Source organism: Nestor notabilis, unplaced genomic scaffold, assembly GCF_000696875.1.
Source record: "Nestor notabilis isolate BGI_N333 unplaced genomic scaffold, ASM69687v1 scaffold6363, whole genome shotgun sequence".
Lineage (NCBI taxonomy): Eukaryota > Metazoa > Chordata > Aves > Psittaciformes > Psittacidae > Nestor > Nestor notabilis.
In genome coordinates this window covers 111206-130989 of record NW_009921411.1, presented here as the reverse complement: position 1 = coordinate 130989, position 19784 = coordinate 111206, and the positions used below count along the sequence as shown (strand labels likewise).

The window sequence follows — 19784 nt, the reverse complement described above, 5'->3', positions numbered from 1 at the left end:
TTCCACACTCACTGAGTAGGTAGATGCTGAAGGCAGTGAGAAATTCGTTGTTGGTGACCCCTGTTCTCTTGATACACAACTTCATATGATGAATGGAGGGGACAGTGCTCAGGCTGTGATCTATATTTAGGCCCTGTCTGATCTTGCAGATGATGCTGGTATCAGGAGGCCCCTGATACTTGACCCTTCTTAGGGCCCTGCAGCAAATAGAGACTGTTTTTTGTTAAAGCTCATCTTATCCATTTTAGAATGGATAAGATATTACTTACAAATACTTTCTTGGGGGAACAAGGGAGAGAAGTGAAAGACATATCCATGCCTTTCTGTGACATACACTAAAGGAAATGGAGAGAAAAACTGACTTTTCTAACCAGTATGGTTTTTTTCTGCCACTCTTCCTTCTTTCTCTCACCCCTCCAGGCGCTTCTGCCATACCAGAAACATGGGGTCGGAAGTGCCGAGCCCGCAGAACCCTGGCTGTAAGATCATGACCTTTCGTCCCACCCTTGAGGAGTTCCGGGACTTTGGGAAGTACATCGCTTACATGGAATCACAAGGAGCTCACCGAGCAGGGCTGGCCAAGGTGAGTTGCTCTTACTGAGGTAGTTGAAAGCTTCCTGAGGCTCTGCTTTATGTAGGGTGTCTATGAAGTTATATCCCTCAGAAGCAGTTTCTGCTTTCATGTAGTCAAACAGAGCTTGTTCTTGAAAATCAGATGTTCAATCCCTGTCTAGGTTTGCTGAGAGAGGAAATCCAGGCCTTGCCTAAGAGTTAAAGAAGGGTTTATTTGCAGGGTGGCTTTTCCTGATCCCTGAATGGAAAACGGCACATTCCCAGCCCCTGCAGCAATGGGCTGAGGGTATGTTTGTGTCTTGATTCTGTTGCTGAGGACACTGATGGCAGTAGCCGTGGTCCTCAAGGGCTGGAGGCGTGAGGTTTTCAGCTCCCCCAGATTGTAGGGAAGTCTGACTCGGTTTGGATGGGGAGGATGTAAATCATATCTACATGAATGGGTGCAGGCTTTTTCCTCTTACCTTTCTCATGTTCTGGGCTGCCACCTTAGGCTGACTTGAATCTAGACCTGTAAATGTGTCTTCTCCAGGTGTGTGATTTCCTAACATGCCTGAAAGCCTTGTTGACCCTTAGGAAGCAGTTTTCCAGCCAGCTCTAAACCATCTCTCTCCTTCCTTCCCATCCACATCTTTACACTGATGAAACTTTCTGAGAACTCTTCATGTGAAGGTTCTAAATTCCAGTGCTTGACATACTTGGAAAAATCAGGACTAACTGATTAGAAAGAGTATTTCTGTGGCCGTGCCATGTTGCGCCAAAGGCTGAGGGAGACGAGTTGTTCTGACAAGGTAGTTGTTACAAATGGTATTTAGCAGAGCTTAATAAAGCACAGCAGAGGAATAAAGCTGTTAGGCATGAAATAATTTCATTTTTTCTAACCCATAGGTCAATTACTGTTTATGTTACAGTTCTAAATAGAGCTGGGTATTGATAAAAGCTCTCTGGGAAACGTTTCCTTGTCCACTCAAGTGTACCGGCAATTACATTCCAAGAGCCCGCCAGGGTAGATAATTTTAATGATGGTTGTTGGTGAATTCCAGATGTTGTAAAGAAATTACTCTACTTGTAGCACTAAATCGGAGCATTTCAAGTTAATTTTTGTCTCTCTGTCTCTTGCAACTGCATTTTGGAGCCTTGTAATGGAAGTCGAGTTCATCATAGCCTGGAGGAACCATGCCCACAAAATCAATTGTTTGTCCTCCAGTTCCCGTAACTTTTTTTGGCTGATCCTTCCACCAAATTAGATTGCAGACGTTGTATTTTGTCATTGCACATGCCTGCTGAATGTCCCAGTGATTGTTCTCTGATCTTGAGCCTAGAATTGTTGGCAGCTCTTCTGTTTAAAATTACAGCTTTTTCTTCCAGATTTGGGACTGCTTTGCAGCAGGGTTGTTGTTTCTCGTGCAGCCTCTAAGGGTGAGGAAAGAGTTCTGGACGTGTTCCCTATGGTTTTCTTTTGTTCTTCGCTAGCCCTTACCCCTTTTCATTGAAAGAGTTGGTCCCTGATATGTCACCTACAAATACAGAAACATCAACTAATAAAGCAACAGGAATTTGGCCTTCCTAGTTTAAAAATACCCCAACCAAACCAACCAAACCAAAAGTACTACCCCCTCAAGAAAACCCTCAGGTAAGTGATCTTCTAGATGGAATAGTTGTTTACACTACTATGAGAGGTTATGGACTTGCAGAGGTGCAACATGCTGCCGGAATCTTCATGCAGCTTTGTGGAATGCTAGGGGAGCAAGGAATTCCATCCGCAGGGGGAAGAAGCATGTGCAGTCCTTCCGGCAGCACGCTTCCTTGGTATAGCTCTAGCTCTTTTTATCCTCACTGGTGATCTTGTGTGACTCTTGTGCTACAGGCAGACTGGCAGCCCTCTCTCTCAGCCAGTCCTGTGCCTCAGCAGATGCAGAACAGTTGGCTTGTCATATGTGCTGGTTATTTGAGCTGCTGCTGTTACCTGATAACCTGCAGCAGTGGGATGAAATCCCTTCCACTTCAACAGCTTTTTCTTCGGTAGAATTGTGTTTGCCTGTTGTGAACATAAAGTAATTTTGTTGGTTGTTTCCCTCCCACCTCCCCAATTCCAGGTGATTCCTCCCAAGGAATGGAAGCCTCGGAAAACCTATGATGACATAGATGACATGATTATCCCAGCTCCCATTCAGCAGGTTGTTACTGGGCAGTCGGGGTTGTTCACCCAGTATAATATACAGAAGAAACCGATGACTGTGGGAGAGTACCGACGTCTGGCTAACAGTGAGAAGTATGTTGGTGTCAAGTGATGGGGGGGAGCTGTGTGGAAAGCTTTTCTTTCTAGAAACAAGCTGAAAAGTAAATGCAGCCTTGTTAAATAGGAAGCATTTGGGAGGAAACTGCTTTCTCTTGAAAGTTTACATCCAGAAGGTCAAATAAGTTTGTAACTTGGTGACTTTTGGTGTAGATTAGATCTTTTTTCTGGGGGTTGGTGTAGAAAAATTCTTCAGAGTCAGTATTTGGTGAAGAATCTGCCTGAAAGCAATGACTTTTCAGTTATTTATCTGTCTGTGATGAGTGTCCCTCAGGGGTTCTTACATCCTTATCTTTCCCATGTCCTTATCAGGTATTGTACTCCGCGCCATCAAGATTTTGAAGACTTAGAGCGCAAATACTGGAAGAATCTCACATTTGTCTCACCAATTTATGGGGCTGATATCAGTGGCTCACTATATGATGCAGTAAGTGGAATGTTCCTCATTTGTTTTAAACGTGGACACTGACTTCCTTATTGCTTTTCTCTTGTCTAGGAACAGTAGTTTAGAAGCTGATATCTTTATTGTTCCCTTGTTACAAAAGGGTGACTGAACTGCCCACCTTCTGCAGATATTTAGGATAATAGAGTCAATGGAAGCTGTGGAAAGCTTAGTTTTAGTAGAAAAAATAAGGAAAAACGATTTAAATGAGTTCTTGTGAAGTGTGTGGCCAAAAATTTTATGTAGCTTGCAGAAAAGATTGTTAAAGAAGACTGGTCTGGTATCATCATGATATGTCCAGGTGTATGTGATGGGATGCAGGTAAATCAAAAGTAATCTCTTGATCCCGATTTTTATCATGCTAGGGTTTTTTTCCCCTTTGTTTTTAAAGGAGATAAAATGTGTCAGGGAAGGTGACAGAACCAGATACAAATACAGGCTTTAGGAGAAGTAGCTTTTGCAAATGGACTGAACATACATTGTGCTTCCTTAAGTTCCTATAAGCAGAAGTTAAATGATGGAATTACCAGTCACACCTAAAGAACGTTCCCTATTGTGTAGTTATTGCATTGCTGCAAGCGTTGAGGTGTGAGTGTCATAGAATACGTTCTCCTCCTGCATCACCTCACTTTGCATCTTGCTTTTCAGCTGCTTCCTTTCTTCAGCCCTTTCCTCCCTGTCCCTCTTCAGGTTAATTTAGACAGTGTCAAGATTGAGCAGCTTGAGTTTCACTGTCTTACAATTACTCCAGCCAGCAGGAGGAAGCTGGGATTGCTCACATACCTATCAGTTAGTTACACGCATATTAAGTGCACTGGGGAAAAGGGGTGTGAAGGAGACTGTTAGTTTCCTTTTGGAGATTGTATTACTCTTCAAGCAGTCTCAATGTTAAAGATCTGTACCAGTTATGTGACTTCTCTATTTCACATTGAGTAGAAAACCCCCAGCTATCAGATTTAGAACTACTTCCTATTGCTCTTTCTGATTGAATATTGATAACAGCAAAACTGTCTTCCCTGTTCTTTATCTGGAGCACAGAGCTGATGCAGAGGCTTCTGCCACTTTGGCCACATTGAAGCCTAGTGTTTCTCATCAGCTGATACATGTTCATCAAGTGAAGGACATCTGGATGGAATATGTCATTGAGAGAAGTGTCTTTTACCTCCATTTTATCTTGTGTTTATTAGTAGAACGGTTACTTAATGGTAGGATATCACATAGTACAAGTGCCTCTTCAGAGAGTGAGAAGCCGGCAATCATCCCTTTGCCACAAAGTGCTGGTAGCACATCCTTTTCCTGGTTATTGCCGAGCATTCTGGAAGCAGGTGGGATTAATGTGGATGACACCAGGATATCCTCATTCATAAGGCACTGAAAGGAAGCTGTGGGCTATTATTCAGCTATAGCAAGTCATGATACGTTCCAGTACAAAACATTCCTTTTGAATTACAGGATGTGGAAGAATGGAATATTGGCAATCTGAACACCCTCTTAGATATGGTGGAACATGAGTGTGGCATTATCATAGAAGGTGTAAACACTCCCTACCTCTACTTTGGGATGTGGAAGACAACATTTGCTTGGCATACTGAGGACATGGATCTCTACAGCATCAACTACTTGCATTTTGGAGAGCCAAAATCCTGGTAAGTGACAGAGTACTAAGCAGATGGTGGCTATGCACCTTTACCCTCTACTTAGAGACCACTGCAGTATCTTTTTTTTCCAAGTCTACCTATTTCCATCAGTCTTATCTCTCACTTTCCATTTTTTTTCTCCTTTCCTATTCTGCATGGGAAATGAATTTTCCTTTCTTTCATGCTAACTTGCTCAGAGGCCTAATTCCCATTTTTCTGGGAAAGGAGCAGAATTAGGGAGACTTCTTGACTTTACAGTGAAAACCAGGTTTCAACAGCTTGGGGATTTTTGCAAAGCACTGCGCAGGAGAGCACTTCGACTAATGTGGGAGAGCAAATGGTGATGGGAATATGTGGAGGCTTCAGGTGCACTTTAATAGTGAAAGTCTGTTCTGCTTCGTGCTGTAGGCAGGAAACATCTGTTACTTTAAAATTTCCATGATTTAAACGTGCTTACAGCTCCCAAGGACAAGGTGAGTCAAAGGGTTACTTTTTCAAGGTCAATTCTTAGAACACCGGGAAGCATTTTTCATCCCTGTTGATGCATAGAGTGGTTTGGAAGAACTTTTCACAAAAATGATCAATAGATAAGGGTGAAATGAAGAACCTGGGAAATTTGGAGTAAGTTACCAAGACCTGGTGGTGTTCTTTCTCAGGCCTCCTACTTAAAAGCATAACCACAGAGACTTAGCAACCCAGAAGAGCTTTGCTAAAGATCTTGATGTGACTAATAAATATTGACATTTACGTGCAAATTGGAGCTTAAATGTCACTGTGAAGCTGCTGTCACTGTGCCCTGGCAGAGGCAGACAAGATCCTTCTATCTCCCTGCAGCATGAGCCCCCAGTGACACCAAGTATCTCTAGGCTCTTAGTGCCTGTGGGCATATAAAAGCTACCAACTGCAAAGAGGCTGTAATGAATGGATGTAGCGTTCTTTTACAGTCTAGAAGAGGAGAGGCTGAGTCTGTCTATTCATATAGTCTTCATGTGAACTTTAACAATCCTTCCAGCATGTCAGAAAATCTCTTTCCCCAATAGATCTGAATCTTAGACTCCCTCTTTCAAGCAGCTGCACAAGGATTTTGCAGAATCTCGTATGATATGTCTGTTAAACAAGCTTGATCTCGAGGAACATCTCTGGATTAGGAACAAAATGTGCCACTCTCTCGCTTTAGATACTCTCAATTTTTTCCCTCATCTTCAGAAGTGGTTCATTCAAACCTGGTTTTATTGAGTCTCCATCTCCAGTAGATGGTGCCACCAGCACACAAGCAGCACATCCTCTCCTTCGCCCTGGTGACCACCAGCAGCGCCAGTGTCATCTTGGGTGTGGTGGTTTCAGCACACAACGATTGGCTGCTCTAAGTTGTATGAGCAACCGACCTGAGGTTTTTGGGAGGGTCATGCCATTGTGGCTGTGTCCAACTGCTCTTTTCGTACCTGCCTCTTAATCAGTCCTGCCTCATCTGTCTTCTGTTTGCTTTTTGTTCTGAACTCAGAATAGAGGGTTATCGCTTTCAGGAAGTAGAAATATGAACAGATCAGCTTGAAAAGGGGAGCTGATCAGAGTGTGAAAATAATGGCTGTTCCACAAACTCACACTGTGAGCAGAAGCCAGAGAACAGATTCTTCATGCATTTAGGATTTATACCTGACCTAAACTGGTTTTCTTCTTGCATGCATCTTAGGAACTTCATGCTCTTGTTTGGTATATGTGGATATCCACAGACTGTGTACGTCATAAAGATGATAAACTCACTGCATGAAACTTGCCTCATCTTTACTGAACAGTGGTTTTTCCTTACGTTTGCTGTTGTTTCCGTGGGAAAAATGGGTTGCATAGTAAAGAAACAAACCACAGAAGAGTTCAGTCACTAGTGTTTATAATTAGAATAGAGATCATAAAATCATCCTGTATCCAGCCATTCTGTGTTGGTGCAGTCCTTTTATAGTAACTAGTTCTAGAAACCTTACACAGTTGGGGGAAGATGAGGATTTTGAGGACAGACCATGTTTTGGGCAAAACATTTTCCCTTCCAGTGGAGTTTTCTTATTATATAGATGACAGTGTGCAACACAAAACTAAATATATTGTGACAGGATGCCACTGCTGGTTTGGCAAGCCTCTCCGCTGTTCCCTTAAGCATAAGGCAAGAGTATGCCACTTGCCCAAGTCATTTCTTCCATGTTCTTCACGATGACAACTTCTGTTAATGAGTTCTTAAGCTCTTCTGTGAACAAGCATTGGCTTCTGAGGAGTAAAGCTCAATACCCCTTGGAGCAGATCTGGAACTTTCCAGGTGTCCGAGCAATCTTCTGGTTGTGGTTGCAGTCATTGCAGAGCTCAGCTGGGGGAGCTCTTGGACTTCAGTGATGACATTCCAGTGGTGCAGCCTGGCTTTACCCAGGGATGGCTAAAATGGTTCTGTTTTTCTGGTACCACCTCTGTGGAAATTTCCCAGCTTTCTTCATCCTTTTTATAGTCTCTTTGACTCTAACAGTGATCATCTGAGAAGCACCTCGGGGGATGGCAGGAGTGTGGAGAGTTACAAAGTCTACCACTTTGGGCTGAGCTCTAAAATAGGAGGCAGAGTTATTGTTTGGCTGTCAGAGATATTTATATAGTGAAACCAAGAACTCTGTAGTATTCTGCCTAAAATTGTCTGTTAAAAACCATAACTCTTCTTCATGTCTCTCATAAACTATCTGAGGCTACTTTAACCCAGGCTGTGCATCCCAAGCCCTGCTTTGCAGGTAGCGTGTAGGAGTGATGAGAAGCCACCAGCTGTGCTTCCTTCTGAAGGCAAGGTGAGAAGGGAACTGGGCCGATGGAGGTTGCCAAGTGGGTTCTACAAGAGTTGGATGTTCAATTGCTGTGGAAGAGGTGAAGTACTTTCTTGGGGGAGGTCTGTGTTTGGACCGCGAGAAGCCACCTCAATGGACAAAGATAAGCTGAGAAAGGAATCTGTCTCATGGGTCAGGGAGGACAGTTACTGACATAGGATTTCATATGTGTCTTTCATTTCTATCTTTGAAATTCTGGGTTATAGCTCTTACACAGCATGTGCTTTGGGGACTGGGATTTCAGTTAAAACAAATGGCTGAAGATGGCTTGTTTGTACAACCTAAGCAGCATCTGCTTGGTCATACAGCTCCTTTATTAATGTGTTGCTGTCACTGCAGAGAAGTCCTGCTGCCAACACTTTCTTGTACTGTTTCTTTCCATAAGCAGAGTAGAACAGGCTGCAGCAGTATGAGCTGTCTACATAGAGCTGTGTCACTGGGGGATGCAGGTTAAAACCAGTGTTCAGCACTAAGTGAAGTACTTGAGCTGTAAAGGATCATCCAGTGGTGAGGCAGAGGAAAGGGGGTGATGTAAGTCTCATTAAATGATTTCTCTGTGCCTGCAGATTGCATTGCATTTATTTCTGAAGTTCTTTCTTGTAGCAGTGCTCATTCTTCTTAGTACATGTCTTTCTTTAGCCACAATGGTTGCTGCTGCACAGATACCCACACTGCCCCTTCCAGGTCACACTTGCCTCGCGTTGCAGCTGATCATCTTTTCTGATGTGCTGTTGCTCACACATATGCAGCTGGTCCATGTTGTAGCCACACTGTTGTTGTTTTGAACTGGTAAATCAGCTTGACATGCTGAAGAGGTTGCATGGGAGGTGTGGGCACTTTCCATCAAACATGGGATCGGGAGCTGTTGTGTAACTTGCTGTTGGGCTGCTCAGGCAGGGAGCTGCCAGATTGAGGCTCCTGCTTGCTTGTTTCCCAAATGACAAAAGAATGCCCCTTTCCCATTAGTAGTTTAATTACAACCTTTTCACAGTCTTTGTTGTTTTTTCCAAACTTTGAATGTATTTCATTTTACTACCCTATATTAAACCTCTTGTGGTAGGAGCTTTTACTGTATCAATTATACGTATTATGTATAATTACCTTTTACATTCGTATGCCAAGAGCTAAAATAGAGCATATTGTCAAACGATGCTAAGAGAAGACTTTTATAATGACAGAAGCAACAAGACTGAATGCCAAGCCTCATACTTCATGGTTATTATGGCATTTTATTGAGGAGCATGTGTGTCTCAGCCCTTGCAGTTTCAGAAGTGTATTTTTAAACCCCGCAATACTCCACCATCGCTTTGTTTCATCTCTATCACCATATGCAATACTCACCTCAGGGGCTTCCTGGGGGAGGGAAGTGCTGAAGGAAACTTTCTATCTCCCTAATGGGAATGTGATGGATGTACTTGGGAAGTGTAACGTCTCTATCTTGATTTGTCAACACCGTAACACCTGACTGGGTAAGAAGGTATTTTGTGACTGATCTTGCTGTATAGCAACAATATTTAATGTACCTTCTGTAAGTACTAATGGGCTGTTACACTGCACTGGTTCAGAAACTGCAGGTGTGAAACCAGAGTGACACTGGGGATGGTAATTGATTTTTATAAAATGTCCCTGTTTCCTTATCATGATGGATGTTTAATCCCCTTTAATTAAAAGAGAGAACCAGCTTTAGCTTTTAAGTTATGTGGTCTCCTCTCCAAAACATTCCCTTGCTGAAAGTGGATCATGCCTAATCTGTTTAACTTTGCTATCACAAAGTGTGCTCTATGCCAGAACAGCAGTTTATGTGGAATTAAGGATAAATTACCAAAGGAATTTTAAAATAGTGTGATTAGCTGAAAGCAGTGGCCAGAGCTACAGTTCCATGTTAAAAAAGCACTTCTGGACTTCTGTCTAGTAAAAGTCTTAAGACTGCTTATTTGAAAGCCCCCGGTGTTACTGGAACCTTTGTTGGTTGAAGTACTATGGAATTCCTGCTTTCTTTCCTCCAGGAGCAGGGTAAGTCTGTCTGTAGGAATCAAGGAAAACAAGCCTATGGGAGGACTTGCTTGTCACATCTACACTTAATAAATTTGTAGCATCTGATACTGAAAGGGAATAGGGAAATCTCCCATTTTTTACCAGTGTTAGGATGGGAGATTGAAAGGAAGATGTGATTGTTCCTCCGGGAGAAGGTTGTAAAAGGAGCCCTCTTTGTTCTTGGCTGTGAGCATACACCAAAGCAGCAGCAGATCTGAAGTGCAGAGGATCTTGCTGTTGATTTCAACTGTCATTGTTGTCTTAGGGAGCATTGCAGCTGCCTCAGAACTCTTGTCCTCTCTTCCCTCCGGGATAAAAAACAGTAATCCCTGGAAAACTAGCTTGGAGAAAGAAAATGGCCTAATACCATCCTGGAGCTTAACTCTTCCCGCTTGTCTCCTTCTTCCTTATCCCCGTTTCCTGGGCGGGGTATTCCGAACCATCCCTCTGCTTTGACACACTCTCACATACGTTGCAGTTTGTTGGGAGCTGGGTGTAATCTCATTTCAAGCAGATGGGCTTAATGTTTGATACTGATTAGTGTGGCAGCAGGGGAAAGGGCACTTGGCCTTTGTATCATTTACTGCCATCTACTCCATTCCCTCAGGGGGGCATTGCACAAGGTGGCTGAATTGTTGATGTGATTCTAAGTGTTGATTATTGGGATCTCGGTAACCCTTGCACCCTGGAGATCCTGTGAGTTCCTTAAAGCTAGATTGGCTGGAATCACATAGGTGTTTTGCCCTTGAGGGGGCTGAGGACTCCGAATTTGTTACACTGACTTTTTGTTCTACTCCATACAGATAATTCCCTCCCTCTTTCCTCCCCAAGTTTTACTTTTCCTATTTCTTGGCATTAGGGAATTCACAAGAAGATTTTGCAGCCTTTCCTCCCTCGATCCCCAAGGTCTGCATCAGCCTTCCCTGTGAAATGAGTGAGTGAGGTTGTTTTGCTCTTAAATGTGTGCACACATTTGCTGTTTGTGTGTTCCATTCTGACAGTAGAGATTTATAGACTTGTTGGGGTGGAGTGGGGGAGAAAGGAGGGGCAGGGGATGGCCATTGGGCTATGATGGGCTCCTTGGAGCTCACAAATTTCCCTCCTGCCTCTGCTATCCCATGTAATCGGTTTTACAGCCCTGCAGCTTTGGATGGGGAAAGAGGAGAATTTATGGTGATGGGTGATTTTATAGATTAACTGCAACACCATTTGCTCTTGGGCAGCTTTGGCAAAGCAAACCCCTTTTCTGTTGATAAAAGGGATAGAGGAAAGAACAGTGATAGTCATTAAAAGAAATAAAATGAAAGGGAGAGAGAAAGTATGGCCGGGCAGAACAGCTTTTTACTCTCCTACTCCTTCCAAAACTATTAGGTGAAAGCTGCTTTGGAACAGGCTTTCTGCATTGAGTATCCATGTGCATGTTGGTCTGCTCAGAGGTTCATGAAAGGAGTGATACATTGAGATGCAGAGTTGCATCCCCCTGTAATTCACTGCTAAATGAGAGCAGTGCAGCAGTGAGTTATTAATACAGCCTTTCGGCTTCATACACCACGGTCATCAGTTAATCAATACAAAGCACTCTACTGCTAATACTCAGCCAGGCTCCCCTCAGGTCTGAGCTGGGCTGTTCCTCCTGGAGGTGGTGCTGTGGGTGAAGGATGATGGAAATCTGGTGGGGAAAGGGAATAGTGCTAGCTGCCAGGCTGCTCGCACAATCCCAGGGACCAGCATGTTGTACAGAGGCTGCAGGGGCTCTGACCTGTGTTATGTGGATTATCTTCCCCATCAGGTGCTTGCAATGGGACTAGTGGAGGTTTTTCTTTTTAATGGATTTTTGTTGTGTTTTATTGTGCTGTTGTAGACAGATTATGGAAAGGTATGTTTCCTGGTGCAGAGGAGGCACAGTGTTATGGGGAGGTAGGACCCATGTGTTGTCTGTCTTCCTTCAGCCTCATCTAACATTGAGAGGAAATGCCAGGAAGGTCAAGCCAGGCTCTTGGACTGATGGGGACCGAGGAGGGACTGTGGCTCTGTAAGAAGAGAGATGAAAGGAGCTCAGCAGCCAGCTGGATGCTCATACCCAGTTGGTCTCCCTTCTTTCACTCAGCTCTGTGCTGTGTATGTGCTTCCTCCTCCAAAGTCCTCTTTCTGTTTCTGGTCCAAATCTATGGCAAGGGGCATGGAATTAGTCCGTACTTCAGTGCCATTTTAGTTTCAGCCTGTGCATTTTACATCCTTCTTTTATGGGCCTGTTTAGTTAGTTTGCTGAAATTATAAACTCTTAGAGGCTGGGGTTCATCTGCGAGTTGTGATACCTAACTCAGCAAAGTGGAGATCCTTCTGATCTAGGCTTTGTCTTTGTAGCTCTCCATAATGATCTTGGAAGGTGGTAATGCTGCTGTGTGATCACATCCTCGTTTGCACAGCAGTGTCTTCAAGTGGGCTCCTACTCCACCGACACAGTGTTTAATGCGTGCACTGCTGCTTCCTCCAGCACTAATAATTCATCACAGCTCAGTGGTCCCAGGCTGGATTGAGAGAAGTATGTCTTTGATCCAAGAAGGCTCTTGCTGCAACTCATTCTTGTGTTTTGAAAGTGTCTGCTCAAAGCTCAGGCCTGATTTGAAATGAAGATCTGTGGAAGTCTGACAGGATCACAGATTGGTTTTAATAACTGAGGCTTTTGAACAGTGCACTCTGCCACTGAGACAAGATGGGAGGGAGATGTGCTTCCATGCTTCATATAACTCTTTCAGCCTGATCTGACTTGGGCCCTGGGGGAGAATGAGCTTGCAAATTCTGGCTTGGCATGGCACTGAAAGCAGGGGCTGGAAACACCAGAAGGAAGCACCAGTGGTGCTGTAGAGCTTTGTCTTTATTCCCATTTTGTTAACGCTTTGGCAGAAATCAGCAGGGATTTTTTTTCTTTACTCAGCACAGAAAATTGACATTGGGTGATGCCAAGTGCAGTACAAGTGTAGTTTAAAATAACAGAAGCCTATAGTAGTGACAGTACTTAAATAGCACTCTGCATTCTGCATCATCTGAGTGCCGTGCAGTTGTTAACTAGTTAATGTTCTAAGGAATATCTATGCTGGGTTTCCATCCACTTCATTTCTAACTGGCCAGTCCACATGACAAAGGGGGGATCAAGCAGAAGAAATAAAGGAAACTTTACACGCTGTGCCACTGATCCCCATGGAATCTTAGCTAAAACACTTCTAGCTTTGATGCTCACAAGACCATAGGCCCTAGCTTCGAAGTAGTAGCTGTAGTTTGAACCAGTGCAGCTGGGTGGGTGAGGAGCATTAAACCTTTGGAATTTGTTTTTCCTCAAGAAAAGAGTGTCAGTGCGTTGTCACTGCAGTGTCATGCAGTGGCCCTGCACCTCCAGCTCAAGGGGGTTCCTAATCCAAAATACCTTTCCTTACTAGCAGGCAGATTTCTTTTGTTCTGCTGTAATAATTATCCATAGGTTTTTCCAGAAGCAGTGAGCAGGAGTGTGCATGTGCCTCTGCCCTGTGAAGGTGGCCAGTTGGTACAAGGCAAGAACATCTGTGATCTCCCCTGGTTACCACCTTTCTCCTTGTTTCTTGAGTTGCAGTGAGGTAATATAAGGGCTTTGAAGCCTAATCTTCACTTGTATTTAGATTTCTACAGTATCCATTACAAAAAGCAACCAGTAATTAATAATGTAGGTGCCAGTTTTGGGAACTAAATCTGATGTGAACAGGTTCTTCAAAACAAATACTAGGGAATGGCAAGGGGATGAATGTTGTAGTCATTCATCTCTGTTGAATTGTGTAGCAATTATCTTCTTGGCCAAAGTGAATGAATAAATGATTTCATAATGTTTTTCCCAAAACACCTTTTCTTAGCAAAATGCCTCCTTCATGCTGCTCATTCACTGCATGCAGAAGCAGACTATGGCTTTATTTGTATGGGTGGAAGGAGAGTCACTCCAATATGATTTGTAATTGTGTGCTTTGTGCCTGGCATTTGTTGCGATGAAGCTAACTGGACTGGTACATGGATACTCCTTCCAAGAGCAGATGGCTGTTCATATTAAGCTCTCTGCTTTAAAATAGTGTTTAAAAATTGCATTAGGGTTCTGGAAAAAATCTCCTTTCTGTCTTCATTGAGTTTTAGGTTAGTGAACCCCTAGGAAAGCAGCCAAGGTCAGTTGTTTTGTGCAAATCTTGTACTTAGGACTTCAGGTATACCTCATAAACTCATATATTTAATACCATTTCATGGCAACTTTAAGGGTTAAAGAGGCTTTTAGCAGTGTGTGATTGGCACAAGTTAGGTTTGATTCTCGTCTTCCAACAGTCAGTCCATAAGGATTTGATCCCAATGCCAGAGTAACCTGAGCGAATTCTGCCCGTTGTTACTGGAAAACAAATGGAGAGTTTGCAATTGCACAACCTCTGGCTTCTTAAGGGAAGAAGGAAGTTCCTCATCTTGCTTTCCTGTTCTGTTAGCAGCAGTCCTGCTTGTTGGTTCTTCATGTTGTGCTTGGCAATAGGGTTGGCACTCAGGCAGCACAGAAAAGAGATCTTACCCAGTGAAATAAGCCCTGTGGTCCAAGAGCTGGGAATGCTCACTGTGAGCCAGGTCCTTTCTGGGCAGGTTTTGTCCTGATCTTCTTCCTGAGCTAGTTCCCAAAGGACTGTATTTGAGCAGCTGCCTGCAGAGCTCATTTTTCTCTGAGCTTTAGAAGACACATTGATTTGGTGTGTTGTGTGGTTGTAATCTTGTTCTGTCATTACCTATTTACTCCTTATTATGGCTTTTTGAGCAGATACTCCCCAGCCAATGTGTTTATCTTTCTTCCTATGTGTATTTCAATAAAAATGTCATTATTTGGACTCATTGACACTGCTGGTTAAAGATACTGAATTCCATCATCCATTGTCCTGTGAAATGATCCATTAAAGATAAAACTGCAGACACTCAGTAAAGGCTCTTTCCTAGGAATAAGGAGCTCTCTGATCCATGTGTGATCTTATCTCCAGAGCACGTGTTTGCATTCTTGATGTAAAGGAACCATAACAGAAGGGGACAGACAAGAGTGGTCAGAGATTTTCCTTTCTAAATAGTGATCTTGAGGAGGGAAACTGGATATTAACAGCAAATTCACCCTGTGATAACCTCAGATATTGATGAGGAGAAGAAGAAAGGGAGTTGATTTGTCTTTTAACAAACTGGGAGGGAGAGAGGGATCGTGGGAGGTTAAACAGGGAGGAAAAGAGAAGTGACCATGAAAGGGAGGGAGGTGACAGCAATATCGATGAAGGACCAATCCATTCTTGTCAAAATGCCTTTTTTGTTCATACAGACTGCAAACCAGCCTAAAAATAGTGTGGAAAAAACTACTTTTGTTGCTCTGAGCTTTCCTTTGACGCTGTGAGAGGAGTAGTGTTTAAGAGTTTTACCTGGGTGAAGAATTAGGCCTTAGAAGCAGGATATGAGCTTTGCAAATGAGGGATCACCCTCTCTGTAGTGGTGGTTCCTAATGGCTTCTACTGGGTGATAAACATATTCTTGATAGATTAAGGGGTTTTCTTGGAGGCATTTCTGCTGTTTTGGGGGCTAAGGATGTTGAAAGTCAGGGTTCAGGTTATGCATTTATGGACCCACTTTGTCTTCCAGAGATTGAAATAGTAGCTTTTTATTCTGCCTGTCATGTACGAGAGGAGGTTGGCATTTGAATCTTCAAAGGGTCAGTATTCTTGACACAACTAAATCTGCTTTAAAGACAGATAACCTCCAGCTTGACACATGGTCTTAGACATTTAAAATGTGCTGTTCTCTTTGGGTTTCTGTTCCTTATTTCAGTAATTAGAGCATGTTAAACTGCGTGGGGCCTGCTTGGCCAGACTTTGTGCAGACACTGTGAAATTAGCTTTCTTACCTTCTCCTATGGATTGTGCTGAAGTGACATTTCCAAAGCCTTGTGGTTGAACCTCCTCCTGCCTGTAGTGCCCAGTCTCTAGTAGAGAGTGGGTGCACAAGATTTCCTCATCTAAGGACTGCTTAATTGCTCCGAGTTGGTGCCTCAGCTTTTGGGGGAGGTTGAGCTAAGGGGCAGGATGCTCAGGTCCTCTGCCAAAGGCAGTGATAGCTTTGGGTGAGAGCAATTCCTCTTGAACAGAAAGACACCGGCAGAGAGAGCATGATCAGGCTGAGGATTGCCTTTGGTGTAGAAAGTGTTTAACAGCTTTCAGTGGCCAAGAAGAAGAAAACACTGAATTGCAACCCCTTTGAAGAAGCTGCAGCAAGGAAAGGATCTGAGTTAGACTGGAAAGTCCCTGAAGAGCATCTGATGCTGGAAGTGGCTGCTGTAGTGAATTCCCTGTTCTGTTATCCCTGTGTGACTTCGAAACTAGTCCTTGTATCCCAGGATGGTCTGTCTGCTCTTTCTCACTGACACACTCGTTACATTCTTAACTCACAAGACATTTGCTTATTTATTTTCATTGTTCCTGATAATAATTCTAAGCCATTAGAGGGGAAAATTGTATTCAGAAATGCTGTTTCACACTTTATTTGTTTGATGATTTAGAGCGATAGAAAATAGCACATTTGCTGGCTTTTATAGTCTGATAATTATCTGCATCCATCAAGCCCCATTCCAGGGGAATAAACAAAACACCAAGAAAATTACACTATTAATGACATCCTTTATGGCAAATAGGAAGGATCTTGCTTTTATGTAAAGAATAAAAGGGGACTGTCCAGTTCAACTCATGTTAACAAAAGTTACCACTGCAGGGAGGTGATTGTCCAACACATTTGTCGCTTTGGGGCAAATACCTTCTGGACCCATGACCCTGGTGCCTGGGAATTACAATCAGTTTTGCTCAAGAACTCAGAAAATGATATAGGAGTAGAGATCAGAAATGCTGGAAATGGCTTTTGTGAAACAAGTGTGGAAGCTGAAAGTCTTCTCACATAGAACAATAAGTTCTGTTATTTGTAAAGTGATACTGTAGAAGGGAACTGCTCTTGTTTTGGTAGAAGGAGTAGAAAAAAGTAATTTAAAAGGATCAGGATATTACTTTCAGATTGTTGGCTTCAGGGGAAGATGACATTTGAGTCATACACCTATAACTTGAGATTCTTTTCTTCCCTCTTCTGTAAATCTAGTGTTCCTTGGCAAAGCAGCAAGACGTTATTCATGCCTGATGTGACAAATTGCTGAGCAGCAGGTTTTCAGGTTGAGCTCAGCCCTTTGTCTTGGTCAGCCGCTGCAAGGCTGACCCTTGGAAGTCCGTATTTAAAGCATTGGTCTCTTGGTTTGTTTGCAAGGCCAGTTTCTTGCAAGTTTGATATATCTTAAACCAGTTGCTGGTTTAACACTACATCGGCTTCTCTTTTAGTGGGGAACCAGGTTGAACCAAGTGGGACAGATTCTGCACTCGAAGATGATGAGCATTTTCAGCACCGTTGTGTGTTCTCTTGGCTGTTGCAGATGTTTTCTCTGAAGCAGCAGCAGTCTATTCAAAGACAGTTATTAAGAAGGGCTGTTAAAATATTTATGCTTCCCTTTAGTTGAGCTTGTTTGGGGTAATGGAAAATCCTTGCTTCATCTTTGCTGTGGTTTAATGGAAGTGTCTGTTTGAAGCTGGGGTGCAGTTGGTCCTACTCTGTGCCTAATTCAGGCTTGCCCAGGCAGAGGGATATCTCATAACTGCTTCTCTCAGTTCTTAGTCTGAGAGGTCCATGGATACTCTAGTCTGGTTTGGCCAATGGATATAAAAGGGGTATTTTGCTTGTTTGGGTTGTTTTTTCTTCTTTGTCTTTGTCTTTGTTGAACGCATTTGTGCTATGATCTGAAACAGACAGGGAAGGGAAGTAGTTTCACACGATTTTATTTGATTTTTAAGATGGTGATTGAGGGGTTGTGGGGTGGTTTTCTGGAGGAAAATACTACATTTAGTATTTGGGCTGGGGTACTGAAGGAAAATAACCATACTATTGGTTGAAAAAAAAAAACCCCTGAAAAGTATTCGAAGTCATGCATATAGAAAAGGAGATGATTGGATATGTTTTACCATGCAGCATCTTGTCACTTGTCTCTGGAATTAAAGCCATTTTGCTGTTAGCTGAGCCCCAGCCTGTGGGTGCAGGAGGGATGGTAACAAATCCTACTGGATGACAGCATTTTGTCAGTTCCCTCTGCCAAGGAGCTTTGTCCCCAACAAGCGCTTGGCAGTTTTTCATGGTGAAAGCAGGAGGATGGTGCCATAAGGTTGTACACAAAAGCCAGCCCTTGGTGGATCCTGATATGCTCAATAACAGTACTCCTCTGATTGCAGCAGTTTTTAATCTTGCCATGTCACCTCCATTGTTATTGTACCTTGTAATCAATCATTTCATGTCTAGATTGAGCGAGCTCAATCTGTGCCATACTTGCAGGAGCCTTCTGTTTCTCTTGCTGGTTTTAAATAGCAGCCCCAAGTCTTCCTTTATTGCCTATCTTTATGTAAATCAGTCAGATCTGTGAGCGTAACTTAAAGCAGAATTTGACCTACTTTTAATTCTCTTCTGCAGTTGATTTTTTGAATTCCTAAGAATAAATGTAGAAGGACATAGAGGCTCTTTCTAAACTTGGAGCCAGCTATTACCAAGAGGCTGTTCTGTGGTAGGGCGTTCTGATTTGTATATTATTCCATACAGTTCTTTTATAAAAGCTGGAAATTCCTCCTTTCTCGCTGGTTTCTATCCAAGCAAGTCCTTTTTCTTTTCTCTCCATGGACTGTTCTCCAAAGCTCAGCTTGGCTTTTTGCAGGCTGCAGTTTCAGATAACACAATAACCATGTTCCAATGTATTAAACTTTTAACATCCTCAAGATTCAATTAATCTTATCTTTACAACTCCCAATTACAGGCACTAATGAAGTGAAGGTTGCATTGTAGACTGGGGATATTACATTAATCATCCGCAGCCTTGGAGCCATAAATGAGTCCTTTTCCCAATCCTTCAGCACTTTCCCCAGAAGGAATGGAATGTCTCATTTCCCTGTTTTAAGGGATGTTAATCCTACAAAGAAGCTTTGGATCAGGATTAGTTTTATCACATTTATGTAAGTGATGAATGGGCTTTGTAAGAGGAAGGCTCTGAGCTTTGTCCCAGACAGATGAAATTGAATTGTTTGATCATTATGCAGTTTAAGGCACTGTCAAACTTTGGTCAGAGGATGTTGGGAGACTGTTGCTGTATTTATTATTCTGTAAGATTAGGTGCTACACAGTGTTTTCCCTTAGATTGCATTTAAGCCATCAGTTGAAATCGGCTTACGTCTCAATCTTGAAGCATCCCATGTATGATTTCTGTCCCTTGTTATCCTTCCTAACCTGGCAGACCACAACAGGTAAGCTTGGGTTTTGTACAAAGCAATACAGGATAGGGCTTCTATCTGTTTCTCCTGACACTGGAGGAGAAGTTTTGACTTGAGAAGCTGAGTGAGGGGATTGGCCAAAAGTCCTCTAAAATCAGGTGTATTTTGAGAGATCCTATTGTAAGTAGAGCAATACTCTTTACCTGTGTGGTTGCCCACTGCCATATCCTCTTTGCAGCCTGTTCTAATGAGCCGTGAGGGTTTTGATGTCTTTATTGGAAATAACAAAAATAATGGATGTTTTATTATTCACATTGGGCAAAGTTATAGGAGCAATAAATGTCAGGGAGGAAAATGTAAATTCTCAAACCTCTGTTACAAGAAGTGCTACAAGCACCACGTTTGATTTGATGCAGTGTGTGAGCAGTAACTTAAAAAATGCCATTGACAGTAGAACGTGTTGTCATGTTAAACGTGTCACAGAATCCCAGCCTGGTTTGGGTTGGAAGGGACCTTAAAGCTCTTCCAGCTCCAACCCCTTGTCACGGGCAGGGACACCTTCCACTAGAGCAGGTTGCTCCAAGCCCCTGTGTCCAACCTGGCCTTGAAACC

At 43.0% G+C, this 19784-nt stretch overlaps 1 protein-coding gene across 1 annotated transcript in view; it reads left to right on the top strand.

Moving 5' to 3' along the window:
- Positions 1-426: 426 nt before the first annotated feature.
- LOC104403091 (lysine-specific demethylase 4B-like) overlaps positions 427-19784 on the top strand; it is a 70697-nt gene continuing 51339 nt past the window's right edge. Inside the window, 4 exon segments of the mRNA XM_010011130.1 lie at positions 427-583; positions 2667-2842; positions 3179-3293; positions 4761-4954. Coding sequence (XP_010009432.1) covers positions 443-583; positions 2667-2842; positions 3179-3293; positions 4761-4954 — 626 coding nt within the window. The 5' untranslated portion in view covers positions 427-442.